This window comes from Neopelma chrysocephalum, unplaced genomic scaffold, assembly GCF_003984885.1.
Source record: "Neopelma chrysocephalum unplaced genomic scaffold, ASM398488v2 Primary Assembly neopelma1_65b, whole genome shotgun sequence".
In the NCBI taxonomy this organism is placed as follows: Eukaryota; Metazoa; Chordata; class Aves; order Passeriformes; family Pipridae; genus Neopelma; species Neopelma chrysocephalum.
Genome location: NW_020897723.1, coordinates 3,499,894 through 3,511,671, shown reverse-complemented (window position 1 = coordinate 3,511,671; position 11,778 = coordinate 3,499,894). Strand labels below are relative to the sequence as shown.

General features: G+C 52.9%; 1 protein-coding gene across 2 annotated transcripts in view; it reads right to left on the bottom strand.

Moving 5' to 3' along the window:
* Nucleotides 1-1,656: 1,656 nt before the first annotated feature.
* The window catches only part of PRKCB (protein kinase C beta), a 99,217-nt gene continuing 89,095 nt past the window's right edge, over nucleotides 1,657-11,778 (bottom strand). The window contains exon 17 of one of the 2 annotated variants that reach the window (XM_027684053.1): nucleotides 1,657-2,862. In XM_027684053.1, coding sequence (XP_027539854.1) covers nucleotides 2,710-2,862 — 153 coding nt within the window. In that variant the 3' untranslated portion in view covers nucleotides 1,657-2,709. Of the gene's footprint in view, nucleotides 2,863-6,287; nucleotides 7,701-11,778 lie in introns of those variants that run through there. The other variant, XM_027684052.1, reaches the window with a different exon arrangement.

Sequence of the window (11,778 nt, the reverse complement as noted above, 5' to 3'; positions counted from 1 at the left end):
TCCTGAAACTCAGCTCCGAGCATCCTCCTGCAGCTCTGCTCTCCCCATCCCATAGTGAAGATTAAATCATCAAATTACAGTAAACAGTGACTCAACCCTTGTCACCCTGCCCTTCCTTGGAGGAGTCCACACAGATCTGAGCGTCTGTGCAGGGCCAGGCACATCCCATTACACGTTTCTCCACAGAAGAAACAGGTCATCTGGAAATAAACCTTGAAACAAGAGTTTGGCAAGCAGCAGAATGGACAACGTCAGGAATACTGAAGGTAGGAGTCCTGTGAAGAGGACCCAGCCTTTGCCAAACTCTCCCCAGAACGTGGATCTCAATCCCAAAGCTGCCACCCAGGCTGCCTGGTGCCAGCCCTGGCTTCCCCACAGGTCCCCTCCAGGGCCACCCAGTTTGCTCAGTGTCCAGCCACGCCTGCCCCACACACGAGTGTCACCCCAACACAGACACAGAACCCTGAACAGAAAAGACGTGACTCCCCCCGCAGCAGCCCCTGCACGTGCCCACAGCCCCAGGGTGCCCCTCAGCCCCCGAGACCTTCCAGCAGCATCCTGGGCAGACCCGGGAGTGCCTTCAGAGCCAGAGACACAGAAATTAAAAACATTCACCACTGAAGTAATACTAATCCTGCAGCAACAGGTTTGAAGGTCACAGTAACACACATGCTCTGCCATCGGCTGTGGGCTGCAGAGGATGGCACCATGTCCTCGGGAACAGTGGGAGCTCACGGGAGCCCTCACCAGCCCCCAGCCCCCCGAGCCTGCCTGGGCCTCTCATGGACACCCTCCTCCATCTGGCACAATTTGCAGTTTTTCTGGGTTTGGTTTGGTTTCCCCCAGCCCAGGGCAGGCCCCGGGGCCGCGGGCTCAGCTCACGCCCCAGCGGGCACAGGACAGTGCCCGTGGCTGGTGAGAGGGACACCCGTCCTGGCACCGGGGCATCGGCTTCGCTGCCCGCAGCCTTTTGTTCTCAAGGAATCATCGAAAGAAAAGAAAATTTCCAAAGGTATAGCTTGATGTTTATAAAAGATCTACAACCAGAATTTCCTCTCTGGAGCTCCTCCTGATGGACAAAATCCCACCCCAGCTCCCCATGGCAGGGAGGAAGGGCTGTGACAGCAGAACCGCTGCTGCTTCAGCAAACACACACGTGGGGGTTCTGCAAACCAGCCAGACCGGGCTGGGACGGGAGTGGGGACGGGGATCCAGAGGCCTCTGTGTGCCCAACAGCCAGAGCCACTGCCCAGCTTCCCAAGGGCAGCCCCTGCCTGCCCCTGCCTGCATCTGTCTGTCCCTGACCGCCCCTGCCTGCTCTTGCCCGCACCTACCTGCTCCTTCCTACCTGCCCCTACCCACTCCTGCCTTCATCTGCCTGCCCTTGCTCCTGCCTGTCCACTCCTGACCTCCCCTGCCTGCTTTTTCCTCCACCTGCCTGCCCTTGCTACTGTCTGCCCCTGCCTGCTCCTGCCTGCTCCTGCTTGCCCTTGTCCCCTCCTGCCTGCCCCTGCCTACCCCATCCTACGTCTGCCTGCTCCTGCCTCCACCTGCCCACTCCTGCCCACCTCTGCCTGCTCCTGCCTGTTGTTGGCCCCTCCTTCCAGCCCCTGCTCACCCCCTGCCTCCTCCTGCCCACCCCTGCCCTCCCACACACCACGGCTCTGCCTCACGAACAGCTACAAAATTGTCTCTTCTCATTCATATTTTTTTTTTTAAATGATGCAGAAGGTCCTGGATTACTGACTTAAAACCCCCAGGAATTTTGGTGGAAATCAGGGAAATCAAGATGCCTGTGAAATCCATGGGTTTGGAGCCTGGAAGAGAATAGCAGAGGGTGTAAAGTAGAAAAGTTTCCGTTTATAAATAGCCCTCAGTGCAGCCCTTTGGTCTTGGGCGTGTTTTCAGTTGGTAAATTGTAAACCGAGAATATAAATGTGTTCTGTTTTGGTAGAATATTAATATCCTTTACAGAGCTGTTACATCTCGACAGTGTCTGCGAGAGATTTATGCGAGTGCTGACAGAGCGTATCAAAACTGCAAACTGTTCCAGATGTTACAAAAAAAACCCCCACCTTTCACTTAGAAAAAGATTTGCTCTGATTTACAAGGACTGGCATGGGATTGGTTTTGGAGTCGTGATGCCCGAGCACGGGGAAGGCGGATGGTGGGGGAGGACACTCCAGAGAGCCGGGCTGACCCTACAGACAACGCATTGAAAAATATAGGTCTATAAGCAGATTTTTTTTCCACACTGATCAAATGTATCCATGTCTTGAACAAAAGGCTCCTCTAAGACAAGCTCACACTCATCGCAAGCTTCAGCACAACGCTTTAAGCGATCAACCATGCTTAGCATTCCACAGCAACGCTTTTGGGAGTAGCTGGGTCACTGGGATCTCAGCATTCCACTGCAAAAATTACAGAGACTGTAGCAATTTGGTATATTTCTGTTTGAAAACTCTATTAAGTCACCACCAACTATAGTTCCTAGAAGTATCACTGATCGGTAACTGGCACCCCGGACACCTCCGGCTTAGGGAAACCAAGCTAGCGAGTGGCACGGACATGGAGAGGCCTCCTAGGAGAAGCGGTCGGCGTGTGAGGCGGGAGGGGATGTGTGTCTGCACTGCTAATCCCGGAAGACTAGTGTCGGTATGTACAAGGCGACCTGGAGCTGGGGCAGCGAGGAGAGGGCTGGCGCCGCGACTACACGTTAATGACAAACTCGGGGTTAGTGTAGGAGAATCCAGCAAACTCGTTCTGGTCCAAGTTCATGATGAAGAGTTTATCCGTGGGCGTGAGCTCCACTGGCTGCCGGGTGAACTCCTTGTCGAAGTTGGAGGTGTCGCGCTTGTCTTTCTGTTGAACGGAAAGCACAGAGTTAAACTGGGAAAGGAGCGAGGCAGAGAGCAAGAGAGCAGCACCCAGGGGGAGTGGCAGCACCCAGGGGTGCACGGCCATGGGAGCCGTGCTGTCCCCAGGGAAGCCGTGCTGTCCCCAGCACTCCACATTCCACACCAGTTTCTCAAAGCTGCCACCGATGAGGAACTCACCGCCCTGCACAAAAGAAGCAGCCCCACACCACCAGCAAGAAGAGAAGAACACCAGTTTAACAGGCCTGGAACACACAACCGGGACGTAAAGGGACACACGAGAGCTGAGGGTGTTGGGGAGGGAGCAACCCTCCTCTCCTGTTCACTGTGAGAGAGAACACAGAGCAGTTCTCAGCGTGCAGAACCCCCACTGCAACCAGAGCTTGGCACCGCACAGGAGGAAGGAGCCTGGAGGAAGCAACATGCCTCAAAACAATCAGTACAATGTTAAAATTTAAACAAAATAATCAGCTGCAAGAGCCCTTTCTGCTTTAAGCTCAGTTTTTGAATGATGTCATGATATGGTGTTAACCAACACTGGTTCATTGACGGAGGATGTGATTTGCTCCAGGGTTGTACAGAGAAAACACACAGCACTCCAAAACCTCCAAGAAGGAAAATTCCACATAGGCAACCTTTTCTCCTTCTAATTTCATAAGAAGAACCACTTTGCAGCTACACCCCAGCCAAAAAAGGGAAAGAAAAGGACGTTAGTGTCAGGATTAGCGCTGGGAACCCGCTCTCAGCACTGCGGAGCCAGCGCTGGCAACGCGTGGGCTGCTGTTCTAAACCCGTGTGGATCAGAGACCGCCTGGCTCAGGGGGGTCCCACTGTGGGAGGTGACAGGGCCGTGGCTGAAGGGGTGACTGAGCACTGAAGGTACAGAACAAGCACTCAGGGTCCTTCATCCACAGCGATGGGAGGTGGGGGGACATCGGCAGCCGGGAAACTGGCTGTGCTTTGCCTCATTACCAAAGCCAACAGGGACAAAAGACCTTCTCCATCCCTTCTTCCATATCTCTACGTAAGGGAGACCCCAACACTGTGCTGGAGGTGACCTTCCCCTCCTGCGACACCGGCAGGACCCTGTCACAAATTTGGTGCCTCGCAGAATCCTGCAACATATTTTTTTTCCATTTTTCCCACACTTTGCCTTTGAAGGGGGCCCTGCTCTGCTGCACCAAGATTTCCAACCCTGGGTTAATCTGTCAGCTCGAACTGAGAAAAAAGAACTGTGGGGGTCCTGCAGGTCCCATATCCCACCCTGCTCCCCCCACCTCCTGCTGCTGTCCTGGTGAAGGACCCGGCAGCTGAGATGCTGTGTCCTCCCTGCAGCCCCTCTCGTCCCAGCAGCTGCCACTGTCCCAGAACTCTGGGCAGAGCCATCGGCATCTTCCTGCCTCAAGCAGGAGCATGGCCAGGACACGGCACAGAGAGAGGTTCTCCTGCCAGCCCTGACAGGCAAGGAGCTCCACAGCACAGCTGCAGCCAGACCGAGCCTTGGGAGATGAGCCAGCAATGGAGCAGGACCTACAGGGGTGCTCAGAGACCCCACTCGTCACAGGAGACATCCCATCAGGGTGGCTTTAGCCTTGTGGGAGGAGGATCAGAGAGAGGCAAGGACGATGGAGAGGAGACGAGGCGGTAAGAAAAACAGGGCTGGATGGAGCTCAGTGAGCAAAGAGAGAAAAGGCAGGAGAAGAGCCAGGACGTGGCTGAGACATCAGGACTCGAACACACAGTGAAGCTCAGGGCAGGCACCGGTGTCTGTGGGTCCCAGACTGTCCCCAAGCCGTCAGAGTCTCTCCAGGGCTCCACTCCCAGCACAGAGAAGGAAGAAGATGCAGATCTGGGGGCACAGAGCGGGAGCAGGGAAGGGCAGACAGGGCGAAGGAGCCGCCTTCAGGTGCAGAGTTCTGCAGGCAAAGGGTGAAGCGGTTGAAGCGTGAAGACAAGCCCACCTTGATGGCAGCAGGGTCCCCCCAGGGACGAGGGGCCGGGTGGTCCGTGGCAGGAGCTGTCCTTTGCTGCAGAGGGGTGGGCACGGGGTCCCTCCTGCACCCCAGCCTGTGCACAGGGAGCTGATGGTGGTACCGGGCTCCTGCTCCATTCCCAAGGGATGCTGAACTGACCAAATGGTTCCTGAAGGCCACATCCATCCAAACCAACGTGTGCCAGGACACCACCATCCTACCGAGCCAGGAGCTTCTCCTGCAGAGGAACGCTGTGGGATGCTGCAAAGGGGAAGGACACATCTACATCTGACACTGGTGCAAGTTGCCACTGCGGACCCCAGCCCTCCACAGTGCTCAGCCTGGGGGCCCTGGGGTGGGAAAAACCTCCTGCTGCTGCTTTTTGGCAGCAGAAAGCTCTGGCAAAGGCAGTGACGTGCCCTGGAGGGGGCTCAGGGCAGCCCACCCCCGTGCACTGCCCCCTCCAGCAGTCCCCCACTCCTTGGGGGCTCGGCTGGGAAGCTCTGAGTTCAGCAAAGTGGGGTTTGCTGGTTTCTTACCTTGAATTTTGTCTGAATTGGTGGCAATTTGGCTTCTGTCAAGATGATGAACAGCCTGGGAACAGGCACAGAATGGCTGCATGGACCTGGTATGGAGAGAGGGGAGGGCAGGGGACACTCAGGGCTGAAAGTGCCTCCAGCAACAGGAGAATTGACTTTGGGAGGTGACGAGGAGCACAGTGGGACACCCTGGGCTCCCACTGTCCGGGCACAGCTGGCCCAGAGCAGCGTTTCTGCCCGGACCACAGGGATGGGAATCCTCCCTATGCACTGCCACTGAGCCCCTTCCCCCTGGCAGAGCTCTGGGTGCAGGATCCTGGGCTCAGCTCCCGCCGGTGCTGTCGGTGCCTCTTGGAACAATCTCGCGGTGTCCGGACCCGCAGAACTCGTCAGAAGAGGAATCCCAAAGGCAGGAGGGGGGTTCTGCCGGCACTCGGGAGGGAGGTTAACAGGAACCTGTAATCCCTCTTTAGCTGAAACTGCCAATTGCTTTGAACAACTGCTCCTGGGAGAGCGGGGCAGGGATGAGTCACCAGCACACGCCGGGCGCTCGCCTCTGCAGTCTCCAGAAATCCGAGGAGATGCCGCAGTCGGCTCCGCTTACGGCGCTGGAAGAGATTCCCGAGTGGCAGAGCTCTGCCATCCTCCACCCCACATCGTCCTTCCTCCAAGGGTCATCCCAGAGAAGCTCCTTCCCTGTCCACGCTGGAGAGGCAGGAGTGCAGGGCCGTCACTGCGCAGCACGGGCTGGTGCAGGGACTGTGGACAATCACTTCCTGCTTGGATGATGCTTCCAGCACATCCCACCTCCGCTTTTTTGGGACAAGCGCTGTAGAGGAAGAACAGGCCGTGGCTCCAGTGCTGCCTGTGCTGTCCCTGAGCCGGCATCCCCCCCGTTCAGGGAACCTTCCAGCCCTCGGCGCGGTGCAACCTCAACTCCTGGAACTGCCTCACCGAGCTGCAGAAACTCCTTATTGCCAAACACATGCAGGTTCCTTGGACATAGTTTCTCACTTTTTATTTTATAATCAGTATCAGAAAAAAAAAATAAATTGGCACATTACAAGTCAAAGCAGATTGATTCAGTGACAGCCCACAAACATCTGCAAGGGCACAGGAGGAAGTGTGATTGTTGTTGTTTCAAGAGAAATTCACCCTTCCTGAAACGTTTCCTTTGAGGCCAGAAACAAAACTCAGGCCACTTAAATATCTAGCGGCAATTTTTAAGATTAGGATTAATAGTTAAAACAAGTTTCTTTACAAGGCTCATATCAGAATTCACAATACTGGTCAGAGTTAAATAGGTCCCGTTTGGGTTAATACCATTTTTTGACACATTTAAAGCACAGGTAACAAACTCCATCAATTGCTTTGGCATTTGAAAAGAAGAAGCTTCACTATAGAACCAGTGTTGGTGGTGTTTACTAGGGTGACCATGGATTCAAAAGCAGCTCTTCCAAATTTCTCACTTACCACTGGATATTGTTTGTTTTGATTAAAAAAATGCCACTTAGGAACTGCACAATCAGGAGAAGCCTTTGCCAACAGCAGCTCTGTCTTCCTGAATAACTTATCCCATTGCTGGGGACCCAGCACTGGGAACACGCCATCCCAAAGCATCTTTGGAGGGAAGGGAAGCTGTGGTGGGGCCGGACAGACAGCAGGACACAGCTAAAAAAGGAGCCAGAATCAGCATCTTGGCTCTCCAGAGGTTTTGGGAGGAGCCAAAAGGATCTGGGGAAAGGTTTTGTTAAAAACACTTACTTGCCACTAAAGCTAAGAAGGCAAAATATGAAATTTTCATGATTATATAAAAAGACTAGAAAAATGAAAGAGCAGGAATTAAAACACACAATGAAGGGATTTCTCCCAGTTGTCACTGTGCCTCTGTTTTCCTTCCATCACCCACTGAACTGTTCCTATTTTCTACCAAAAAAAACCATCACAAAAGCCCATTTGCAGCATTTCCTGGACATCACCCCCCCCCTCCAGGGACACCCCAAATCACAGGAAGACACTTCTGGCTTTGAAATATGGTCACTCTAGTAAGGGGCTGAAGAAAATCCATGGATGCAAGTTTTGCAATGGAAAACGTCACCACGACGGCGGCTGGGACTGGATGATGGATGTGGGGATGAGATCTACACAGCTACTTAGCTCTTGGCTTCAGGCATAAAAAACTCAGAGTTAAAAAAGGAAAATCCTTCGAATTCTGACTGGTCAATGTTCCTGATGACTTCCTGGTCGGGAGGTGTTAGCACGGGTGGGTGGCGAGTGAAAAACCGGTCGAAGTTTTCGGCGCTGCGTCCGCACTATGAGAGGGGAGAGAAGAATGGATGGTGGGTGGGGCAGGGAATGGTGGGATGGGGCTGCACCAACCCCCCGGCGTGGCACAGCCACGTCAGGACAGGAAAAGGTGCAAAACACACAGGGGACTGGCATGGCACGGCACGGCACAGCCAGGGACTGGCACAGCCCCCAGCGGTGCCATGGGAAGCGGCTGCAGCAGGAATGGGATGGGGTGCAATGAGAACAAGGGCCCTGGAACTGCCCAGGCTCTGGGTCGTGGTTCAGTGGACTAACAGGAGCAGCAGTTCACATCAGTGGGTGTCAGGTCACTGCACAGCTCCAGCCCAGGCTCAGCTCCTGCCTGTCACACATGTCACATCCCCACCAATGGCATCTTCTGCTCCAAGGGCTGGGGACTGTCCCTCTGCTCCAAGGGCTGGGGACTCTCCCTCTGCTCCATGGGCTGGGGACTGTCCCTCTGCTCCAAGGGCTGGGGACTGTCCCTCTGCTCCAAGGGCTGGGGACTGTCCCTCTGCTCCAAGGGCTGGGGACTCTCCCTCCTGTCACACACAGCCAATGCTCTCTGGGCCCTGTTTCCTCCAAGAAGCTGCTCAGCCAGCAAATCCCAGTCCCCTCAGGTCTCTCTCCCATTGCCCCTGAGAGAACACACGCTCCAAGTGCTGCCACAATCTTTCCTGGTATTTAACTTTCATTTGTTAAGTAAATAGATTTGCAATTTTAATAAACGTCAGACTAAATTTAATAAAATATTAACAACATGTAAACTTCAGCATTTCCCATTCCCTCCTCTGCTCAGAGGTTTCAGGGAAGACAGTGTGAAAATCCATCAGCCCCCATGGCACGTTCCTTTGGCAGCTCTTATGTGTCCTTATAGCACCAAGTGAGACACATTCTCCTCAAACCTCTAAAAAACAGCTCAATGGGTAATGCTTGAGTCGATTTAACTTCAGCCTGAGCCCATCCTTCCAACCCCATGGTTCCCCCTCAGGTTTGTATGGCCACACCTCCACATTTCTAGTCTGGCTTTGTTAAGCTTCTGCTCCCAAAAGCGTCTCTTGCCCACAGCCACGAGCTCAGCCCGGACACGAGCCCAGCCCTTCTCCCCTCCTGCCCCTCTCCTGGGCTGTGGCATCCCATGTGCTGCAGCCCCAGCCCCGGGGACCCTGCAGGAGCCTGTGGTGGGGCTGTTGGACAGCCCAACACCTTCCCAGAGCCATCCCATTAACACCAAACCAGCAACTAAACCCTGCAAATGGGAGCTGCCACTTCCACAAAGCCCCAGGGACAGGAGGAGCCAAGCTGGGCTTTTCTGGGCTAACACAGACCCCGAGCAGGATCCCTGGGAAAGCTGCAGAGCTCCAGCCATGGGACACCACACCTGGCAGGGGTCACCTGCCCCTGCCATCAACCCCAACACACCCCGGGAGCCTTCCAGAGCCTTCCAATCCCCCTGTCATTCCCCATTAGCTTCAGAAGACCTCAGTGCAGACATTTGGGGCAGCTCATGTGCAATGTCTGACAGCACCAGATGCCTTTTGGCTACAAAGAAATGTGCTGTCTTAAAAAAAAAAAAAGTATTAAAAATAAAAAAAAAAAATCAAATGAGCAACCCCCTCGGGAAGATTTAAAAATTAATCCTGACGAGATGCTACCAGTTATTGCAATAGGAAGCACAAATATATTTTAATATGAATACTGGCAAGCAAGAATTTTTAACTATCATGCAATGAGTTAAGTATATGTGGATGGTAAATCTGAAAAGTTGCATCTATCCATAATATTTCCTGTCCTGCTGCGTGGTAATCGTGGACTTTCTATTTGGATACAGATAAAATGGATGGATAAAATCAATACTTTAAAGCTGAAAATTGGGTTTACAGAAGTCACATCCAAGCCCATCCCTGGGGTGTGAAGGTGGTGACCTTGCCCTGGTGCTGTTCTCACCCCACAGCTGAGGGCTCTGGGAACAGAGCAGGGTCATTCCAGCCCAGCACTGCTGGAGTTCCACACTCCAGGTTTGACCCACCCCTGTGATAAGGGAGAGCAGGGAGGGTCTGTGCCACTCGAGGCAGCAAATGGTCTCTATCTGCAGGAGCCCCTTCTTTACAGCTTCCTAAATTAAGTTCCATGTTATTGGACAGGAGATGCCATGTGAATTTTTACATTTATCTAAAGCCACCTTGTGAAAAATCTGCCTCCTTTTAGTTTGATATTAATGTACAGGCATCACTCCATCCCGACTGGAGAAAGGGGGAGGGTGGGAATTTATCTTACATAAATCCCAGCGTGTCCTGTCTAATATTTATAGCCAGCACAGAATGGCTTTTCTTCCTGAGCTGCAGAAATAAACCTGTCAGCTCCGAAGATGGCCTTGTGTTTTATCACTTTCCTGCTTGATTTCAAATAGAGACAAAAGGCATAATAAAATATTTTCCATTGATCCCTGGGATGCAATCAAGGACCATAAGAAGCCAAGGATGCTGCTGCCACCAGCCCTCGCTCCCAGCACCAAGGAGAGGCACAGCCCCAATCCCACTGGCCTTGCAGGCGTCTCCTGGGCAAGTCTGACCTTCCTGGTGCTGCTCTGGGTCAGGAAAACTGGCTCCTTGTACCCCAGGGAGGATCAGGGCTCTCCTGGCAACCGTGTTTAGGGAGATTTGGGTCACAGCAGGAACTTGGGGCCAGGCTGAGCGTCCCTGTGCTGGTCAGGAGGGATGACGGTGCTTTGGGATGCTCCAGCGCATCCCTTGATCCCTGCTGCTGGCAAAGGGAGCATCTGCTGCAGGGGCTCCTGATACAGGGCCCTGCCTTTCATCCAACTCCTACAGAAAAAGCCAAATTTCTGCCTAATGTACTGAAAACAGTGGCTGAATAGTCTGGGGAACCTCAGAGAAAGTCTTTACAGGACCCTGGGACTCCCAGAGCAAATCCTGACTGGATTACCAGAGGAGATATTTAACCTTAGCACTTCCAGCTGCCCACTGTCAGCCCCCTCAATCCTTAAATCCCACCTAATTAGGAAATTACTTATGCAAACATTGGAACTCACCTCGTACAGGCTGAACTAAGGCTACAAAACCCCACACGCAGGGAACCAGCGCTTTCACACACCCAGGTCTATAAATGGCATTTCAATATTAATTAACTCAAGGCAGCTAGGGGAAAATTAATTTATGCAATTAAAAATTATTAGATTAAAAGCCGTTTTTTTAACCCCCCCCATCCTGTTGTAAGTAATCCTGGGCTCTGCCATGTGATTTCAGCACTTTCAAAATGAGACTTTTCAAATCACTAGGCTTTATGTAAAGTAAAGGAGTAATTAGATACCAAAAACAATAATTATCTCAACGAGAGACAGGGAGAGCAGAGAAGTGTAAATACACTGCCAGGGTAACTGCAGACCCAGGGAAGGAATTGTTATGCACCAGCCAAAGCAGGGAGCAGCCAAGCACAGCCCCACGTCAGAAGCACCAAAGACAACCCAGCCCCTGATCTGTCTCGTTCCTGACTCTGTGATAAAGGTTAATCAAGCACAAAGCAACACAGGAGCTCTTGGGAATTCACTTCCAGCTCCGGGCACGGAACAGCCCAGCCAGGCAGAGGCTGCAGCCTCCATTTCCCTGGTGGGGTACAATGATTGAGGGTTTGGGGAGGGGTTTGATGCCCTCCCAGCACCCTCTGAACCCCCCTCAAAACTGCAGCCGTGCTACAACATCAGGGCAATGTGGCTGCTGCAGAAGAGACAACAAGCAAAGGTGCCTGTGTGGAGACCGGGTGTGGATGAGGAACTGAGCCACCAGCTCAAATCAAACATGAATTAATGACACCTCTGATAAGCAAAATGGTGCTAAAGACAATTGGAATGGGGCTCTGCTCCTCTGGGCTGGTGTTCCTGGGGCTGAGCATGGGCTGGATCAGGGGATGGCTGGGGGCAGACACCCAGCCCTCATTTGTGTGTTATGCCTTATTTCGAGGCTCTGGATACAAACAATCCCTGCAGCCTGACCTTTATAGACATTAATTTATTTAAAAAAAAAGAAAAGAAAAGAAAAGAAAAGAAAAGAAAAGAAAAGAAAAGAA